At 44.0% G+C, this 22,223-nt stretch overlaps 1 protein-coding gene across 1 annotated transcript in view; it reads left to right on the plus strand.

Moving 5' to 3' along the window:
* Positions 1-12,031, plus strand: part of cpb2 (carboxypeptidase B2 (plasma)) — a 44,287-nt gene extending 32,256 nt beyond the window's left edge. Inside the window, exons 8-11 of the mRNA XM_072262340.1 lie at positions 317-407; positions 2,647-2,849; positions 6,835-6,919; positions 11,633-12,031. Of these exons, the coding sequence (XP_072118441.1) occupies positions 317-407; positions 2,647-2,849; positions 6,835-6,919; positions 11,633-11,808 (555 nt within the window). The 3' untranslated portion in view covers positions 11,809-12,031. The remainder of the gene's footprint in view (positions 1-316; positions 408-2,646; positions 2,850-6,834; positions 6,920-11,632) is intronic.
* The last annotated feature ends 10,192 nt before the right edge of the window (positions 12,032-22,223 follow it).

The raw sequence follows: 22,223 nt of genomic DNA on the forward strand, positions 1-22,223 counted from the left end.
GCTGGTAAGCTAAGCCCCTAAATGCCTCCTCAAAACTTCTTTTAGAACAGAAATTAAAAAATCCATAAGGGGGCTTCTTCCACCTTCCTGTTGAAGGGTCTCAGCTGCAAATATCAATTGTTTATTTCTCTCCATAGATGCTACCTGACCTGCTGAGTTCCTTCAGCATTTTGTGAGTGTTTCTCTGGATTTCCAACATCTGCAGAATCTCCTGTTCAAAACAAAATCCTACAACTTAGAATTTTCCATTTTGACACTTAATTATACCATAAGCATTAAATATTTAAACCAAAATGTTCTAACTTGAATATTTCAGGATCGTTTCTGGAGGAAGAACCGCTCCAAGAACAATGTGAAGGGGTGCGTAGGTACTGACCTAAACCGCAACTGGGACGCAAACTGGGGCGGTGAGTTGCCTAAATGTTTCAAAGTACAAAGCTTAAACCATGTTTATTCCAGCTTTCCCTCTGGCTGAACTGTCTCCATACTGATAACAATTATTGCTCAATTCCATGACTGCCTTAATAGCTTCAAGAAACCTCTATATGCTGTGCCAGAAGTTTTATTACTTTCAGCGTTGTAAGCAGACGATTCGTTGGAGGTATTCATCATCAGTAGCAAGTGAAGTTCTTCACTTGAAGCACACCACAGCAGTAGATTTAATGAATGAACAGGAAAAAAATGACAATCCAAAGAAATCTCAATTCATTAAATTGGAGATTGACCTTACCATTTTTAGATTAGATTAGATTATGAGGACATGCAGTCCTCTTTTATTGTCATTTAGTAATGCATGCATTAAGAAATGATACAATATTCCTCCAGAATGATATCACAGAAACACAAGACAAACCAAGACTAAAAAAACTGACAAAAACCACATAATTATAACATATAGTTACAACAGTGCAAAGCAATACCGTAATTTGATAAAGAACAGACCATGGGCACGGTAAAAAAAAGTCTCAAAGTCTCTCGGAAGTCCCATCATCTCACGCAGACGGAAAAAGGAAGAGAAACTCTCCCTGCCATGAACCTCCAGCGCCGCAAACTTGCCGATGCAGCATCCTGGAAGCACCCAACCACAGTCGACTCCTGAGTCCGTCTGAAAACTTCAAGCCTCCGACCAGCTCTCCGACACCGAGCACCGAGCACCATCTCTGCCGAGCGCTTCGACCCCGGCCCTGGCAACAGGCAATAGGCAAAGCTGAGGATTTGGGGCCTTCTCCTCTGGAGATTCTCGATCGCACAGTAGCAGTGGCAGCGAAGCGGGCATTTCAGAAGTTTCTCCAGATGTTCCTCTGTGCTTCTCACGTCTGTCTCCATCAAATCAGGATTGTGCACGGTACCTACTTAACAAATACGATATCATTTCGAAGCGGCCACGCGCTCTACGTCGCGATCTTCTCCTCCCCACCATCTTTGAATAGATAGCTGTCCGTCTCTGCACAAAAAGCAATTCACCAATTTGCAAAACACCCAAAAGTATCTATCACAGGCAAAGCCCCCCTCACCATTGAGCAGATCTACAAAGAGTACTGCCACAAGATGGCGCTGTCCATCAGGGACCCCCCACCATCCAGGCCATGCTCTCTTCTTGCTGCTGCCATCAAGAGGGAGATACAGAGACTTATTTTAGCTGGAGGTCTGTGATTAGTGGTGTTCTGTACTGAGACCTCTGCTGTTTATAATGTATATAAATGACCTGGATGAAAATGTACCATAGATGGGTGGATTAGTAAGTTGACAGATGATACGAAAATTGGTGGTGTGAATAGCATAGAGGACTGGCAAAGAACACTACAGGATATGGATCAGTTCAGATATGGGTGGAGAAATGGCGGACAGCATTTAACCTGGCCAGGTATGAAGCGCTGCGCTTTGGTAGGTCAAATGCAAAGAGACACCGATAGGGCAAGATCCTTAACAGTGTTGATGAGCAGAGTGCTCTTTGGGTCTCAGTTCACAGCTCCCTGAAAGTGGTTGAAAGGATGGTTAAGAAGGCACATGACATGCTTGCCTTTATTAGTAGAGGCATTAAGTTCAAAGTCAAGAAGTGAAATTGCAGCTTGGGTGAAAATCCAAAAGAAAATGTATCTGCTGACAAAAGCCACAAGGCCATTGCTGCTGCAAAAATATTGATGTAACTTCTTCATGAATGTTTCCTCAGCAAAATATTATCCTGCAAATTGGTGACACAAGCTACAAAACTGAATTCACATGAACTTGCACTTATACAGTACATTTCATCTGAAGGTTTAAACCCAATAAAGCAACTCTGAAATGCAGTCTATGCTGCTTTGTAGGAAGTTCAAAAACTAAATCTGTAGCACACTGAGAAGTTCATATTTGCAAGGTCCTTTTATCTAAAAGACCACTAAATATAATAAAATTTGCGTCAGTAAATACAGTTTTCGTGACAACGAATAATTTCCCACCAGGTTATCCTATTGAAATAGAACTGATAAAAGTGATAAATATGTACTTCTGATTTACGATAATGCAACCAGGATCTGTGTAACTCCTGTGAGGAAAGAATGCTTAAATAAATTCAGTTTCACTGTGAAAATTATTTGCTGCCCTCCATATTTGTTGGAAGGATAGGCTATCAGATTTCAGCTCACTTTGGTTATTCTCCCTTTACAGGCTCTGGTTCATCAAATGACCCATGCAGTGAAATATACGCTGGCCAATACCCAGAGTCAGAACCAGAGGTGAAAGCTGTAGTTGCCTTCATAAGGCAGAGATCTGATCACATCAAGAGTTATATCTCAATACATTCGTACTCTCAAATGATTTTGTTTCCATATTCCTATAAAATGTCCAGAACAAAGGATCATACTGAATTGGTAAGGAGTTTCTCCAATGTTGTAAAGATACATAAAGACCCATTGTTTCTGCTTGTTCCTGCCCCACCAAACTTGCATTTGCATACCTGGACTCCGTTTTATCCCCCCCAGTTCAGTCCCTTCCTACCTACATCCATGGCACTTCACATGCTCCTGACTTTTCAATGACTTTAAGCTCCATGGCCAAGATCATCTCATTTTCAACATGGACGTCCGATCCCTATACACCTTGATCCCTCATTACAAGGGTCTTAAAGCTCTCCACTTCTTTCTCGATACCAGACCCAACCTGTTCCCCTCCACCACCACTCTCCTCCGTCAGGCAGGACTGGTCCCCACTCTCAATAATTTCTCATTCGGCTCCTCCACTTCCTCCTAACCAAAGGTATAGCCGTGGGCACTTGCAAGGGTCTCAACTATGCCTGCCTTTTTGTCAGCTACATGAAACAGTCTATGTTCCAAGCCTACATTATCGCTCCCCAACTCTTCCTACATTCCTTCGATGACTGCATTGGTGCTGCTTCCTGCACCCATGTTGAACTCATCGACTTCATCAACTTTGCCTCCAACTTCCAACCTGGTCTCAAATTTACTTAGTCCTTTTCCAGCACCTCTCTCCACTTTCTTGAGGTCTCTGTCTATCTCTGGAGAGAGATTATCTACTGATATCTTTTATAAACCTACTGATTCTCACAGCTACTTGGACTATACCTCTTCCCACCATGCCACTTGAAAGAACACCAGCCCTTTCTCTAAGATCGTCTGACTCCACCACATCTGCTGTCAAGATGAGGCTTTTCATTCCAGAACTACTGAAATGTCCTCCTTCTTCAAAGAAAGGTACTTCCCTTCCTCCATCATAAATGCTGCCCTCAACCGCATCTCTTCCATTTCGTGCATGTCTTCCCTTACCCCATCTTCCTGCCTCTGCACCAGGGATAGAGTTCCTCTAAACCTCACCTACCACCCCACTCGCCTTCGCGACCAGCACATAATTCTCTGTATCTTCTGCCATCTCCCAACACGACTCCCTTGTCCACTCGTCCCTCCCTACTGATCTCCCCCGTAGTATTTATCCTTGGAAGCGGAACAAGTCCCACACCTGCCCCTACACCTCCTCCCTCACTACCATTCAGGGACCCAGACAGTCCTTCCAGGTGAGGCGACACTTCACCTGTGAGTCTGTTGAGGTCATCTACTGTATCCAGTGTGGCCTCCTGTATATCGGTGAGACCGGACGTAGATTGGGAGGCCGCTTCACTAAGCACCTACCGGAAAAAGCAGATCTCCTGGTAGCCACCCATTTCAATTCTATTTCCCATTCTGACATGTCAGTCCGTGGACTCCTCTCCTACCGCGATGATGCCACACTCAGGTTGGAGGAGCAACACCTTCTATTCCGTCTGGGTAGCCTCCAACCTGATGGCATGAACATCAATTCCCAAAGCTTGTGGTAACTGTGGCCCTCCCCTTCACCATAATAAATTTGTCCCGGTGAGGAAGATAAAGAATGGTCGGGTGAAGAAACCATGGGTGACAAGTGAGGTGGAGAATCTAGTCAGGTGGAAGAAGGCAGCATACATGAGGTTTAGGAAGCAAGGATCAGATGGGTCTATTGAGGAATATAGGGAAGCAAGAAAGGAGCTTAAGAAGGGGCTGAGAAGAGCAAGAGGGGAGCATGAGAAGGCCTTGGCGAGTAGGGTAAAGGAAAACCCCAAGGCATTCTTCAATTATGTGAAGAAAAAAAGGATGACAGAGTGAAGGTAGGACCGATTAGAGATAAAGGTGGGAAGATGTGCCTGGAGGCTGTGGAAGTGAGCGAGGTCCTCAATGAATACTTCTCTTTGGTATTCACCAATGAGAGGGAACTTGATGATGGTGAGGACAATATGAGTGAGGTTGATGTCCTGGAGCATGTTGATATTAAGGGAGAGGAGGTGTTGGAGTTGTTAAAATACATTAGGACGGGTAAGTCCCTGGGGCCTGATGGAATATTCCCCAGACTGCTCCACGAGGCAAGGGAAGAGATTGCTGAGCCTCTGGCTAGGATCCTTATGTCCTCGTTGTCCACAGGAATGGTACCGGAGGATTGAAGGGAGGTGAATGTTGTCCCCTTGTTCGAAAAAGGTAGTAGGGATAGTCCGGGTGATTATAGTCCAGTGAGCCTTACGTCTGTGGTGGGAAAGCTGTTGGAAAAGATTCTTAGAGATAGGATCTATAGGCATTTAGAGAATCATGGTCTGATCAGGGACAGTCAGCATGGCTTTGTGAAGGGCAGATCGTGTCTAACAAGTCTGATAGAGTTCTTTGAGGAGGTGACCAGGCATATAGATGAGGGTAGTGCAGTGGATGTGATCTATATGGATTTTAGTAAGGCATTTGACAAGGTTCCACATGGTAGACTTACTCAGAAAGTCAAAAGGCATGGGATCCAGGGAAGTTTGGCCGGGTGGATTCAGAATTGGCTTGCCTGCAGAAGGCAGAGGGTTGTGGTGGAGGAGTACATTCAGATTGGAGGATCATGACTAGTGGTGTCCCACAGGATCTGTTCTGGGACCTCTACTTTTCGTGATTTTTATTAACGACCTGGATGTGGGGGTAGAAGGGTGGATTGGCAGGTTTGCAGACGACACAAAGGTTGGTGGTGTTGTAGGTAGTGTAGAGGATTGTCAAAGATTGCAGAGAGACATTGATAGGATGCAGAAGTGGGTTGAGAAGTGGCAGATGGAGTTCAACCCAGAGAAGTGTGAGATGGTACATTTTGGAAGGACAAACTCCAAGGCAGAGTACAAAGTAAATGACAGGATACTTGGTAGTGTGGAGGAACAGAGGGATCTGGGGGTATTTGTCCACAGATCCCTAAAAGTTGCCTTACAGGTAGATAGGGTAGTTAAGAAAGCTTAGAGGGTGTTAGCTTTCATAAGTCGAGGGATAGAGTTTAAGAGTCGCGATGTAATGATGCAGCTCTATAAAACTCTGGTTAGGCCACATTTGGAGTACTGTGTCCAGTTCTGGTCGCCACACTATAGGAAGGATGTGGAAGTATTGGAAAAGGTACAGAGGAGATCTACCAGAATGCTGCCTGGTTTAGAGAGTATACATTATGATCAGAGATTAAAGGAGCTAGGGCTTTACTCTTTGGAGAGAAGGAGGATGAGAGGAGACATGATAGAGGTATACAAGATATTAAGAGGAATAGATAGAATGGATAGCCAGCACCTCTTCCCCAGGGCACCACTGCTCAATACAAGAGGACATGGCTTTAAGGTAAGGGGTGGGAAGTTCAAGGGGGATGTTAGAGGAAGGTTTTTTACTCAGAAAGTGGTTGGTGCGTGGAATACACTGCCTGAGTCAGTGGTGGAGGCAGATACACTAGTGAAGTTTAAGAGACTACTAGACAGGTATATGAAGGAATTTAAGGTGGGGGGGGGTATATGGGAGGCAGGATTTGAGGGTCGGCACAACATTGTAGGCTGAAGGGCCTGTACTGTGCTGTACTATTCTATGTTCTATGTTATTCTCCATTCCTGTTTCCTTCTCTCACCTTATCACCCTACTTGCCCATCACCTACCTCTAGTGCTCTTCCCCCTTCCCTTTCTTCCATGGTTTCTGTCCTCTCCTGTCAGATTCTCCTTCTCCAGCCCTGTATCTCTTTCACCAATTGACTTCCCAACTCTTTACTTCACCACTCGCCCCTCCCCGTTTCACATATCACCTACCACCTTCTGCTTCTTCCTCCCCTCCCTCCAGACGTCTCCTGTTCCTTTCCAGTCCTGATGAAGGGTCTCAGCCCAAAATGCCAAGGTTTTACACTTTTCCATAGATGCTGCCTGGCCTGCTGAGTTCCTCCAGCGTTTTGTGTGTGTTGCTCTGAATTTACAGCATCTGCAGATTCTCACCTGTTTGTAAAATTGCTTAAGTATTTACATGAAAGAACAGACATTGATTTGTTGTCAATTGATGCTCATAATCTCTCTTCTTTAGTATTACTTGACGAGGGAGGCTGCCAATGCTCTAATGAAACTGCATGGGGCCAGATACACATATGGACAGTCAGCTGAAATTCTCTGTGAGTATGGCTGTTATATTTCTAAAGTTAGCTAAATCACAAAGTAGAATAATTGACAGTGATGATTTAAGAAGTCTCGTCAATACATTGATGGATTCCCATTATACACTGGGGACCTTTCTTCTCATAGTCGCAGTCTGCGGACATCCAGTTAGTTATGCTCACATGCTACCTTACCACTGCCCTGCACATTTCTCTCTTTATTCCCTGCAGTGTAGGAGAATGAGGGGAGATTTGATAGACGTATCCAAGCTTATAAAGGATATAGATAGGGTAAATGCAAGCAGACTTCTTCCACAGAAGATGGGTGGGCCTAGAACGGGAGGTCATAACTTATGAAGTATTTCAGAGGAAACTGAGGGTTTCTTCTTCGCTCAGAGGGCAATGTGAGTGAGGAATGAGCTGCCGGTGGAGGTGGTGGATGCGGGTTCGATAGCAGCAATTAAGAGAAGCTTGGATAGGTACATGTATGGAGGGCTATGGTCTGATGGGACTAGGCTGAAGAACAGTTTGGAATGGATTAGATGGGCTGAAGAACCTGTTTCTGTACTGTCGTGTGGCACTCCATAACTCAGGGATGAGGAACAAATAATTCCTGTGCCAGCTACAGAAACACAAGTGATTCTGCAGATGCTGAAAATCCAAAGCAACACACACAAAATGCTGGAGGAACTCAACAGATCAGGCAGCATCTATGGAAAAGTGTAAAACCTTGGCATTTTGGGCTGAGACCCTTCATCAGGACTGGAAAGGCAGGGAGAAGATGCCAGAATAAGAAGGTGGGGGAGAGGAGGGAGGACGAGCGAGAAGGTGATAGGTGAAGCCAGGTGGGTGAAGTTAGAAGCTGGGGAGTGATAAGTGGGAAAGATAGAAGGCTGGAGAAGGAGGAATCGGATACAAGCGGACAGTGAACCATGGGGGGGGGACACTGGGGAGGTGATAAGCAGAGTGGCCTCAATGTGGCAGAAGAGGAAGGCACATAAGGAGCAACCCCCCAGAGACAGAGTGCCACCCCCAGCCCCAATTCCTGCATCAAACACAACTCCACCTCCTGCTCCTGCTCACTCTGCTTTCCACAGGTATCTCTCACTCCAAGATTCTCTTTTCCATTCATCTCTCCCCATTAACCTCCCACCTGGCACTGATCTCTGCAAGTGGCAGAAGTACTACACCTGCTCTTCACCTCCTCCCTCACCTGCATTCTGTCCTTCCAGATGAGGCAACACCTCACCTGCGAAACTGTTAGGGCTGTCTACCAAATCCAGTGCTCCCGATGCAGCCTCATCCATATTGGTGAAACCCGACACAGTCTGGGGGCTCACTTTGTCGCGCACCTCTGCTCCATCTGCAAAAAAGCAGGATTTCTTGATGGCCAACCATTTGAATTCCTGTTCTGACATGTTGGCGGTCCACGACTTCCTCTTCTGCCACAATGAGACCACTCTCTGGTTGGAGGAGCAACACCTCATATTCCATCTGGGTAGCCTCCAACCTGATGGTGTGAACTCGAATTTCTCCAACTTCTGGTCATTTTTCCCTCCCCCTGTCCTCTTCTTCAATTCCCCACTCTGTCTTCATCTTCCCCGGTGCTCCTCCTCCTTCCCTTTCTCCCATGGTTCACTCTCCTCTCTTATCAGATTCCTTCTTCTCCACTCCTTTATCTTTTCTACTTATCATCTCCCAGCTTTTCACTTTATTCCCCCCTCCATGACCTATCACCTTCTAGATTGTCCTTCCTCTCCCTCCACCTTCTTATTCTGGTATCTTCCCCCTTCCTTTCCAGTGCAGATGAAACTAATGACTGAATTTGCACCGAGTATCTTTACAAGCTGTGCATTCCAGATTAGAACAATTCAACGTGTAAAATAATGCCAAAGTTACCCTTTCTGTCAATGATACTAAAAATCACAGCAGTTTTAGTCATGATAATTTATCACAATGCACCACAAAGAAAATAAAGCATATTCAGACACATCGATGCACCCAGACAGGAGGTCAAACCAATTTTCAAAACTTCAAGTTCAAAGTTATAAGTAAATTTATTATCAGAGTACAAATATGTCACCACATCCAACCCTGAGATTCTTTTATCAGCATGTAGTATTTTAATTTCATTCTTTAGTACCCATGCTTAAATTGATAATGATTAAGTTCACATATGTATATATTTCTAATGAAATACATCTTCTTATGGTAAATCTCTTATTTTCTTAATTAAAAAATAATGTTCTGAACAGTTCATTAATGTCTTATGTAGAGCATGACTTTATCACAGAGGGAATGAATGATAACTGACAATGCTAATTTCTAAATTTTGCTATTTAGAAATAAAATTAAAGCTCTCATGGTATGGATGACAATTACAGATCATTTAGGTTGTAGGAAACAGTTTGGGTATAATTAGTGTGTATTCAAATTATGTCATAATTTTCTTCTGGTGCTTCAGATCTGATCTAGGAAGCCAGATAGCCTTAAGTCAGGTGCCCAATGAAGTGAACATTTCAATATAATAAGTAATATTGTCTGAAAAGTCATTCTTTGCTGCTACAGTGATGCATTATTGCTATGTAGCTTCAGGAACTAGTTTGGGAGGTGCCAGCAGGGTTTCTATTGACAAAGGTTTAAGTAGTCAATCTGTGTAACTATCATCAGGATCTCAAGGATTAAAGCACAAGGCAATCTTACAAATATCAGTTCATATTGTTACGTACCCCGTAACTGGGTTGCCAAACCAGCAGAAATGGACCACTCAGTTGGAGTCTGGATTACTGGAAATAAGAAAGTTTTATTAAAGAAATAAGCAACACAGTACTCTAATAGTAAGGATATAAATGCAACAGGTTAGCAATGAATAAACACACATGTACACAGAACTAGGATAATAGGGTCAATCAGCTCTATCGTAGTCTAGGGGTAAAATGATCAATCACAAGTGACAGAGTTCAGTTTAGTTCAGTTCGCAGTAATCGCTGTTGTGCCGTTGGAGAGAGAGAGAGAGAGAACGAATAAATATTCAAATCGGATTCCAAACAGACCTTCGATATTCCTCGCAGTCAGCTTTCGGGCGAGCCCTTTGTAAAGTCTTCTGAGGTCACCGACTGTGACCCCTCCATTCCAGATACGATCGCTCCTCGGCGGTGAACCCGGCACCCAGGCAAGGGCGGACACACACACCAGGTTCCTGCCGACCGTATCTTTCCACCCTGTGCGTCTATGGCTGGTCCCGCAATCAGCCCTCCAAAACTCCCACCGACTTGTGGGGGCGCACCGCTTCCAGGGTCTCGTTACTTTGTGGTGTCGTGAGTGGTGTCTCTTGCCTTAGCGAACCTGTCCCTTTTTATCCCCCCTGTTGGGGTACCACCTGTCCATCAGACTTCAAACAGTTCAGGGTTCAAAGCAGCCGGTCTTGACAATACTCAGACCGGTGTCTCCTTCCGTTAAACTCTCTTGTCTCCTCATTAACATTTCCAAATGCTGCTCCATTGTCTTACTTATCTCTCTCTCCTGAAGACAGGTGGCAGATCAACTGATGATCCCACTGGTGATAGCACAGGACAGTTAACATCTTAGTCTATGTGTACTTTTGTCACAATATACAATCAACTTTAGATGATTAAGGGATTACTTGCTTGAAAATCTTTTGGTTTTTTTTGGAAAAGGTATTGATAAGATAAATTGGAGGAAACCATATGAGATCTTGTGATTATAATGATATTTGTACATTTTTTAAAAATCTGTTTTCCTTTTTTTAAAAAAAAGTATCTAAATCTTTTTTTAATCCATCTTGTACTTGGAAATCCTCTGCCAGGAGTTTTATCCACACTTTATCAATGACTCTTTGTGATTTAATGATTCATCCTACAGCACTCACTAAATCTACATAGAACTGAAGCACCAGAACAAATCCTTGTGGGATATCACAATCTGAGAACACACCAATTATTCCTACCAATCTCTAGCTGTCTTCAATTCTGTGACCTTTAACTTCAGCTCCATCCCTTCTGTGCAACCTTGCAGAATGCCTGTCAGCCATTCAAATGAGTGGAGACACAACTTTAAGTTACTTGCTCAAAAAAAAAGTTAAGCACATTTGAAATTATTTATTCTCTATAAATTAAAGCTGACTTAAAGTAAGACCCATGGGCAGGCTAAATAATAACCTGTCCTGTAAACCTTTGACCATACTTTCTGGCTACTGGCTCACAAGAAGAACTGGAATGCAATGGAACTGGTTTATCATCACATGTATTGAGCTACGTAGCTCCTCGTGCATTCAGTTCATTCATAGTGCATTGAGGTAGAACAAGGTAAAACAGTAACAGAATGCAGGATAAAGTATAACAGCTATAGAGAAAATGCAGGTAAACAGTAAGATGCAAAATCATAACAAGGTAGATTGTGACGGTCAAAAGTCCATCTCTTTGTACTAGGTCCATCTTATCAGACTGCCTACATTAAGAGACAATTTCTATAATCCTAACATTACAGCAGAGGTCACTTTTCATGCCTCCATAGTTCCTGCAGCCGAGTTTATTAACATGACACAAACTATGAAGTGAACCTGGGTCTTATGTGGTTTACTAACTACCGCATGAATTTATTACTAGTTAACAAGTAGTTCTTGTTAACTACTAGGGCTAGTTAACAAGAAATGCCATACAAATGAAAAATTCCAAACTAGATCTCTAAATCTCTTTCTCATCATCGTTACAGATTTAACCAGTGGATGTTCAGATGACTGGGCTTATGACTTGGGCATTAAATATTCATTTACTTTTGAACTTCGTGATACTGGAAAATATGGTTTCTTCCTCCCCCCTCATCTAATAAAACCAACTTGTGAAGAGGCCATAATGGCTTTGAAAGTAATACTCCAGCATCTTGCTTGAAATATTTGAATAACATTAACTATTTACTCATGAACATCAACAGAAATGTCTGGTTGCAACTGTTGTCTGGCTTTTATATGCACATATTTTGCTAGTTAACTCCAGTCCATTCCAGACAATTTTGCTAATCTTCAATTAAAGTATTTTAATTCTACAATATTTGAATTTAACAAATATGTAAACTTAGAGTTTAAAATCTGAATGAGCTAACTTTGAATTAAAAGTGTACATTATTTAGTTAAGGAATATTTGTTAGAGTGATTTTTGGGTTTAGGTTATTTACATTTAGCAAATGGCTTTAGCTACCAGTCTTCTGTTCCTTGAAAATGTATTGTGGATTTAGTTTGGGATGATGGATTCCTAAAAGCTGTGAATCCCAGTCCAGGTGATGCTGGTGTCTGTGGTATACAGGTTTCCCCTGCTATCCGAAGGTAGAGCATTCCTATGAAATGGTTCGTAAGCCGGAATGTCTTAAAGTGAATAAGCCATTACCATATGGGAAAAATTTTTGAGCATTCCCAGACCCAAAAAATAACCTACAAAATCATGCCAAGTAACACAAAGCCTAAAGTAACAGTAACATATAGTAAAAGCAGGAATGATATGATAAATATACAGCCTATATAAAGTAGAAATACTTTCCTGCAGCACTGTCTAGCGCAGTGAAAATCTCACGCAAGCGCTCTCGGCAGAAACACTCTCTTTAGTAACCTTTAAGCTATGAAGATGCCAAATCATACCAAATAACACATAAAAATACACAGCCTATATGAAGTAGAAATTAAGTATGTACAGTGTAGTTTCACTTACCGGAACTGGGAAGACTCCAATAAATTGCAGTTTCATCACAGTTAAACACTTGCTTATACGAATAACCACCTGACGCAATTGGCAACAGCCTCTGATCTGGGCCGACGTTTATGTGTTGAGTGGCACCTAATTAATTAGCTTGTTTATTTCGGCTTTTTTCTTAAAGATGTGCTGGGTGTGTTCCGACTACCGCCGCACCACTGCATTCTTCGCAGCAATGTATCGGTCCACGGCCCGGAGGCTGGGGACCACTGTTAAACTATGAAGCTGCCCTCGCCTCAGAAACCGATCAAACCGCCCATGACTATCTTTAAATTCCACTTTCGCAACACTTTCATCACCATCGTCCAGCGCTTTCTGTTTCAACTTAATAAAAAGACTGACTGATTTCTCCTTAAGTACAAGAAAACCTAATGGAACACCATGCTTTGTACACCCATCAATCCACTCAAACAATAGACTTTCTATTTTATCCATTATTGGATGCTGACTAAGAGAAACCACTTTGCTACGAGCAGAACCAACAGTAACATCGGCAGCTTTCAAAATTCTTTCTCTCTGCGTATAAATAGTGCGAATGGTGGATGCAGGCAAGTTCAACGCGCAGACAATGTCCTTACTTTGTTCACCACGATTGAAACGCTTAATTATGTCTAGTTTTACACTAAGTGTATCACCCTTATGAGCTCTTTTAGGCTTTTCCAATACCTTAGAACTCATCTTGCTAATGGATGCATAAAATAAATCGAAATAAAGCACGTGTATAAGCAATGCTGGCTAGAATGCAGTTCCGGGGGAGGAGCTTGGCTGTTCAGGTGCGTGCTGCCTTTTTTCTTAACAGTGAATACACCTTCTATTAGCGAAAACAGGTAACTAATGTAGGTCTTTCGTAACAGCGAGGTGTTGTAAAGCAAACGTTCAGAAAACGGGGGGGGGGGGCCACCTGCAGATGCGAATCAGGAGGTGAGAAGTTTGTATGTAGTTTCAAAAGAAAGCATTGTCTATACTGAATTGCCCTTTGATGTTTGGCACATAAAATCGCATTGGGCCAGCAGACCTTTCCACCGAAAACGTCTCCTTATGATGCCTGCTGTACCTTGTTTTGTCGAATAAAGGAATTGCTTTGTATCTACCAGTAACTCTCTCTGGTGATTTCATTCACGCAACAATATATACGGCGGATTCCAGTTAATTGGGACACATCAGGACCAGCCCATTTTGGCCCAATTAAACAGCTACCCCAAATCAGAATCAGGTTATATATATAAAATAGTTAAATGAAATAAGTAGTGCAAAAAGTAAGGTAGTGTTCAGGGTTCAATGTCTATTCAGAAATTGGATGGTAGAGGGGAAGAAGCTGTTCCTGAATCGCTGAGTGTGTGCCTTCAGGCTCCTGTACCTCCTACCTGATGGTAACAGTGAGAAGAGGGCATGTCCTGGGTGATGGGGGTCCTCAATGATGAAAGTGGCATTTTTGAGGCATCACTCCTTGGAGATGTCCTGGATGCTGGGAAAACTACTGCCCATGATGGGGCTGACTGAGTTCATAACTTCCTGCAGCTTATTTAGGTCCTGTGCACTGCGCTCTACCCCCACCCATACCTAACGATGATGCAGCCGATTAGAATGCTCTCCACGGTACATCTGTAGAAACTTGAAAGTGTCTTTGATGAAATACCAAATCTCCTCAAACTCCTAATGAAGTATAGCTGGTGTTATGCCTTCTTTGGCACTGCATTGATATGTTGGACCCAGGAGAGATCCTCAGATCCCTGGCTGACACCCAGGAATTTGAAATTACTCACCCTTTCCACTTCTGATCCATCAACAAGGACTGATGTTTGTTCCCTTATCTTACACTTTCTGAAGTCCACAATCAATTCTTCGGTCTTACTGACATTGGTTGCTGCCAACAAAAGTTGTATTGTCAGCTTATATATAGATGACATTTGACTGTGCCCAGCCACAGTCATGGTTGTAGAGAAAGTACAGCACTAGGCTAACACACACCCTTAAGGTGCACCAGTATTGATTATCAGTGAGGCGGAGATGTCATTTCTAATCCACATAGACTGTGGTTTTCTGGTGAGGAAGTCAAAGATTTAGTTGCAGAGGAGATACAGAGACCCAAGTTTTGGAGTAATTTGATCAGAACTGGAGGAATGATTGTGTCAAATGCTGAGCTGTAGTCGATGAACAGCAGCCTGATGTAATTATTATTATTGTCCAAGTGATCCAAGGCCCTGTGAAGAGCCAATGGGATTGCATTTGTTGTAGACCTGTTGTGGCAATAGGCAAATTACAGTGGCTTCAGGTCCTTGCTGAGGCAGTTGTTTTTTTTAGCCATGACCAGCCTCTTAACGTATTTCATCGTCGTAGATGTGAGTGCTACTGGATGATAGTTGTTAAGACAGCTCACGCTGCTCTTCTTGGGCACTGGTATTATTGTTGTCCTTTTGAAGCAGGTGGGAACTTCTGACTGTAGCAATGAGAGATCGAAAATGTCTTTAACCACCGCTGCCAGTTGGTTGCACAAGTTTGCAGAGCCCTACCAGGTACTCCATTAGGCCCTGACACTTTGCGAGGGTTCAAAAATCACTGTGGAACCAGACAAGCCAACACACTGGACCACTGTTATACTACCATCAAGAGTGCTTACTGTGCCATCTCATGCCACATTTTGGAAAGTCCTATCATTATATGTAAACTTTTTCAAGCTGGTCTAATTAGCCAAAGTTTCATGGAAATAGTTGAGAAGGTATAAAGAAGACAAATGACCGTTTGACTGAGTAATAAATTATATATTTAAATGAAATACCAAACAATTTAGAACACTACCAAAGCTACTACATTACCATAAAACTGTGTATTAGTTCCTAATAGTTACTGATGGAGGAATTAATCCAGTGTATGCTGCCATGTTCTTTTGATTGACTGTAAATGAACCAAATCAACAGAAACACCTAGTGAAGATAGTGGACTGCCCTCATACAATGCTTTTGATGACTGCATCCTCCAAATCTTCAGTTTCATTGTAACATTCAGAATGATTGTTGAGACCTTCAAATTCTTCATAGTGCCTAACTTGTTGAAGTAGTGAAATCAAGTCATTTTCACTCCTGGCCATTTCTAGCATCTCCAAGCCTGAATGCTTGAAACCATGCTGGGAAAAACATTTCTGAATTATCTTACTACTTATTTCTCGACAATTATCAGTGACAAAAATCACTGCGTTTTGAACACAAACACACACTAATGTTATTTTAAAACTTTGCTCTGAGCACAGTGTAGTGGCTAACAGTCAAATGACATGCACACAACTGACTCTAGTCAGAAATTATTCAGCAACAGTTTACTGTTCCAATAAAGAGGCTTAGTGTCCAAATAAACAAAGGGAATCCCGGCTATTTTCTCCACTTGTTTTTGTTCAAGAGTTGTCCCAAATAAGTGGTTGTCCTAATTAACTGATGGCCCAGGTGACTGGGTTCCACTGCATATACACATTGGCATGAAAAAAATGAAATACTGCCAAATACATCGAAGGATAACCACAAAGGACTGTGTATTTTTTATTTGGAACTATGACTTTATCCATTCAGAGCAGATTTGGTTGTGACTATACATTCATTGAACGAAGCAAGAGCCATTTTATCTCATTGCCTTCCATTGTAAACCCCTGAAGAGAGAAAATGGTAAAGGCACAAACTTCAGCTTCCTTTACTGATAAACAATAAATCTCAAAGGAAAGCACATATTTATGGTCAATTAGCGGTATTAGATTTGCTCAGATTAAGGCATAGTCTCATCCTGTTACATGTTCAGCCAAAAGTAAGTTTTACCTGGATATGCAACTGAGACAAATTTACATACTTCCATTATTTCCTTCTTTAACAATGGGTCAAGTTGAAGCATGTTGGTTATGAATGAAACAGGTGAATCCGAAATCAAGAGTATCTAGAACTGATGAAAAATTTAAAGATTTATAATGAAATAAGATAAGAAATCTTCATTATAGGTTCTTGATTGGACATGGCATCAAAGGTTACAGGGAGAATGCCGGGAACTGGGGTTGAAGAGGAGAAGAAAAAAAGAATCAGTTATGATTGAACAGCAGAGCAGACTCGATGGGCCAGATGGCCTAATTCTGCTCCTCTGTCTTACACTCTTATGGAAATACAATGTCCTGTGCATAGCTCAACAATGAAACAACTTAGGAATCTGAAATTTTGCATGTGAAGTTAGGTTTAGCATAAGGGTGTGCACTGCACTTGTGGTTATTCTAAAACTCTCATAGGAGATACTCTCATAAACCCTTCCGAAGGGTTTCAGCCCAAAACCTTGACTGTACTTTTTTTTCCATAGATGCTGCCTGGCCTGCTGAGTTCCTCCAGCATTTTGCGTGTGTTTCTCGGATTTCCAGCATCTGCAGGTTTTCTCTTGTCTCATAGGAGATGCTCATTATCCCAGAGTGGGATTAATTTTCAATTTCCCCATTGAAACTTCAAGGGTTCAAAGGTCCAATTTAATGTTAGAGAAATGTATACAATATACATGCTGAAATGCTTTTTCTTCACAAACAGCCACGAAAAGAAGTGCCCCAAAGGATGAACAGTTAAACGTAAGAACCCTAAAAGCTTCCCTGCCAGCTCTCCCCTCCCACGCATAAGCGACAGCAAGCAATGATCCCCCCACCTCCCCAGCAAAAAAAAAGCACACCCGCTACTGAGCACGAGAGTAACCTAGGCGATAGCAAAGACACAGACCTTGCAGTTACCCCAATAACTATCGCATTTCATGCGGCATTCAACAAACCACAGGTTCTCTCCCTCCCTAATAAGGAAGAAGGAAGTGTCCCCCATTTTCACTGCGAGCAGGAGACATAACAACAACCTGCTGGTTCACGATTTTAAAAAGTCCATTTTGTTGCTTTTTACAAGCTCTGTGCCTGAAGATCGCAAATATCCTGGGTCTTCGAGCCCACAGTGAAAGATTTTCCGGCCTCCCCAATGACACGAGTCTCACACGAGACACCGACCCTCGATCTGCCCATCTCCGGATCCCCAAGATCGTAGGCTTCCAAATATGAGTGAAACTCTCAGGCCGAACCCTTGGTGTGCCGAACAACGATGGCCAGACCGGAAACCCCGAGAACGGGTCCCATTCACGCAAAGAACCGAAGTCGGTGTGTAACACCAGGTCAGGGTCTTCAAACGAACCTTGAAAGGGAAAAATAAAAATATTAAAGATGGAAATAGAGCTGTTTCCAAAGATGCAAGCAAAGGAATCACTGTTTAGCCCCATCTTAGCTCCGCCTCCAAAATTGATGAATTATTTCAGATCTATTTGAGATGCTAAATATTTGGATGGACTTGACCCATTTAATTCTGGTATACCCAAACCACAAAAGGAAAGGGAAGATTTCTGCAACAAGTTTCTGCAGGAGCTCAGCTATGATTTAAACTTGTTAGATGCATCTATCTGTGAGAAAGAACCAAGTTTACTGAGATACCACAGGAATTCCATGGATACTGTTTGGAGGCTATTGCAATAACCAAGGAACCTTATTTTTGGATGCTTCTGGTAAAATAGGAAAATAATTCATTATTTATCTATTTCTGGCTAATTTTCAAAGACAAAACATTATTGACCTGGTCATGGCATCATCAGATGTCCTCAACACTCTTGTCAAAAGAAAAATACTCTACATTTTGGGAACACGGGGAATTCTGCAGATGCTGGAAATTCAAGCAACACACATCAAAGTTGCTGGTGAACACAGCAGGCCAAGCAGCATCTCTAGGAAGAAGTACAGTCAACGTTTCGGGCCAAGACCCTTCGGCAGGACTAACTGAAGGAAGAGCTAGTAAGAGATTTGAAACTTGGAGGGGGAGGGTGAGATCCAAAATGATAGGAGAAGACAGGAGGGGGAGGGATGGAGCCAAGAGCTGGACAGGTGATTGGCAAAAGGGATATGAGAGGTTCATGGGACAGGAGGCCCAGGGAGAAGAAAAAGGGGGAGGGGAGGAGAAAAACCCAGAGGATGGGCAAAGGGTGTAGTCAGAGGGACAGAGGGAGAAAAAGGAGAGAGAGAGAAAGAATGTGTGTATATAAATGAATAACGGATGGGGTACGAGGGGGAGGTGGGGCATTAGCGCAAGTTAGAGAAATCAATTTTCATGCCATCAGGTTGGAGGCTACCCAGACGGAATATAAGGTGTTGTTCCTCCAACCTGAGTGTGGCTTCATCTTTACAGTAGAGGAGGCTGTGGATAGACATATCAGAATGGGAATGGGATGTGGAATTAAAATGTGTGGCCACTGGAAGATCCTGCTTTCTCTGGCGGACAGAGCGTAGGTGTTCAGCAAAACAATCTCCCAGTCTGCGTTGGGTCTCGCCAATATATAGAAGGCCACTTCGGGAGCACCGGACGCAGTATATCATCCCTGCCAACTCACAGGTGAAGTGTCGCTTCACCTGGAAGGACTGTCTGGGGCCCTAAACGGTGGTAAGGGAGGAAGTGTAAGGGCATGTGTAGCACTTGTTCCGCTTACAAGGATAAGTGCCAGGAGGGAGATCAGTGGAGAGGGATGGGGGGGGGGAACGAATGGACAAGGGAGTCACGAAGGGAGCGATCCTTGCGGAAAGCAAAGAGAAGGGGGGAGGGAAAGATGTGCTTAGTGGCGGGATCCCATTGGAGGTGGCAGAAGTTACGGAGAATAATATGTTGGACCCGGAGGCTGGTGAGGTGGTAGGTGAGGACCAGGGGAACCCTATTCCTAGTGGGGTGACGGGAGGATGGAGTGAGAGCAGATGTGCGTGAAATGGGGGATATGCGTTTGAGAGCAGAGTTGATGGTGGACGAAGGGAAGCCCTTTTCTTTAAAAAAGGAGGACATCTCCCTCGTCCTAGAATGAAAAGCCTCATCCTGAGAGCCGATGCGGAGGAGACGGAGGAATTGTGAGAAGGGGATGGCATTTTTGCAAGAGGTAGGGTGAGAAGGGGAATAGTCCAGATAGCTGTGAGAGTCAGTAGGCTTATAGTACACATCAGTAGATAAGCTGTCTCCAGAGATAGAGACAGAAAGATCTAGAAAGGGGAGGGATGTGTCGGAAATGGACCAGGTAAACTTGAGGGCAGGGTGAAAGTTGGAGGCAAAGTTAACGAAGTCAACGAGCTCAGCATGCGTGCAGGAAGCAGCGCCACTGCAGTCGTCGATGTAGCGAAGGAAAAGTGGGGGATAGATACCAGAATAGGCACGGAACATAGATTGTTCCACAAACCCAACAAAAAGGCAGGCATAGCTAGGATCCATACGGGTGCCCATAGCTACACCTTTAGTTTGGAGGATGTGGGAGGAGCCAAAGGAGAAATTATTAAGAGTAAGGATTAATTCCGCTAGACGGAACAGAGTGGTGGTAGAAGGGAACTGATTAGGTCTGGAATCCAAAAAGTAGCAGAGCGCTTTGAGATCTTCCTGATGGGGGATAGAAGTATATAGGGGCTGGACATCCATGGTGAAAATAAAGTGGTGGGGTCCAGGGAACTTAAAATCATCAAAAAGTTTAAGAGCGTGAGAAGTGTCACGAACATAGGTAGGAAGGGATTGAACAAGGGGGGATAAAACTGTGTCAAGGTATGCAGAAACGAGTTCGGTGGGGCAGGAGCAAGCTGAGACAATAGGTCTGCCAGGACAGGCAGGTTTGCGGATCTTGGGTAGGAGATAGAAACGGGAAGTGCGAGGTGTGGGAACTATAAGGTTGGTAGCAGTGGATGGGAGATCCCCTGAGCGGATAAAGTCGGTGATGGTGTGGGAGACAATGGCCTGGTGCTCCTTAGTGGGGTCACGATCGAGGGGTAAATAAGAGGAGGTATCCGCGAGTTGTCGCTGTGCCTCGGCAAGGTAGAGGTCAGTACGTCAGACTACAACAGCACCCCCTTATCGGCGGGTTTAATAGTGAGGTTAGGATTAGTGCAGAGGGAGTGGAGAGCAGAGCGTTCGGAAGGACTAAGGTTGGAATGGGAACAAGGTGCGGGGAAGTCGAGAAGGTTGATGACCCGTCGGCAGTTAGTAATAAAGAGATCCAGAGCAGGCAGAAGACCAGAGCGGGGTGTCCATGAAGAGGAGGAGGATTGAAGACGCGAGAAGGGGGTCATCGGTGGGGGTGGAAGAGTCCTTGCCGAAGAAGTAGGCTCGGAGACGGTTCCACCCCCACTGATGACCCCCTTCTCGCGTCTTCAATCCTCCTCCTCTTCATGGACACCCCGCTCTGGCCTGCTGCCTGCTCTGGATCTCTTTATTGCAACTGCCGACGGGACATCAACTGTCTCGACTTCACCGCACCTTGTTCTCATTCCAACCTCACTCCTTCCGAAAGCTCTGCTCTCCACTCCCTCCGCACTAATCCGAACCTTACTATTAAACCCGCTGATAAGGGGAGTGCTGTTGTAGTCTGGCGTACTGACCTCTACCTTGCCGAGGCACAGCGACAACTTGTGGATACCTCCTCTTATTTACCCCTCGATCGTGACCCCACTAAGGAGCACCAGGCCATTGCATCCCACACCATCACCGACTTTATCCGCTCAGGGGATCTCCCATCCACTGCTACCAACCTTATAGTTCCCACACATTGCACTTCCCGTTTCTACCTCCTACCCAAGATCCACAAACCTGCCTGTCCTGGCAGACCTATTGTCTCAGCTTGCTCCTGCCCCACCAAACTCGTTTCTGCATACCTCGACACGGTTTTATCCCCCCCTTGTTCAATTCCTTCCTACCTATGTTCGTGACACTTCTCACGCTCTTAAACTTTTCGACGATTTTAAGTTTCCTGGCCCCCACCACTTTATTTTCACCATGGATGTCCAGCCCCTATATACTTCTATCCCTCATCAGGAAGATCTCAAAGCGCTCTGCCACTTTTTGGATTCCAGACCTAATCAGTTCCCTTCTACCACCACTCTGCTCCGTCTAGCGGAATTAGTCTTTACTCTTAATAATTTCTCCTTTGGCTCATCCCACTTCCTCCAAACTAAAGGTGTAGCTATGGGCATCCGTATGGGTCCTAGCTATGCCTGCCTTTTTGTTGGGTTTGTGGAACAATCTATGTTCCAAACCTATACTGCTATCCCCCCACTTTTCCTTCGCTATATCGACGACTGCAGTGGCGCTGCTTCCTGCACGCATGCTGAGCTCGTTGACTTTATTAACTTTGCCTCCAACTTTCACCCTACCCTCAAATTTACCTGGTCCATTTCCGACACATCCCTCCCCTTTCTAGATCTTTCCGCCTCTATCTCTGGAGACAGCCTATCTACTGATGTGTACTATAAGCCTACTGACTCTCACAGCTGTCTGGACTATTCCTCTTCTCACCCTGTCTCTTGCAAAAATGCCATCCCCTTCTTGCAATTCCTCCATCTCCACCGCATCTGCTCTCAAGATAAGGCTTTTCATTCCAGGACGAGGGAGATGTCATTTTTTAAAGAAAGGGGCTTCCCTTCCTCCACCATCAACTCTGCTCTCAAACGCATCTCCCCCATTTCACGCACATCTACTCTCACTCCATCCTCCCGCCACCCCACTAGGAATAGGGTTCCCCTG

Source organism: Mobula birostris, chromosome 6 (genome assembly GCF_030028105.1).
Source record: "Mobula birostris isolate sMobBir1 chromosome 6, sMobBir1.hap1, whole genome shotgun sequence".
Classification (NCBI taxonomy): domain Eukaryota; kingdom Metazoa; phylum Chordata; class Chondrichthyes; order Myliobatiformes; family Myliobatidae; genus Mobula; species Mobula birostris.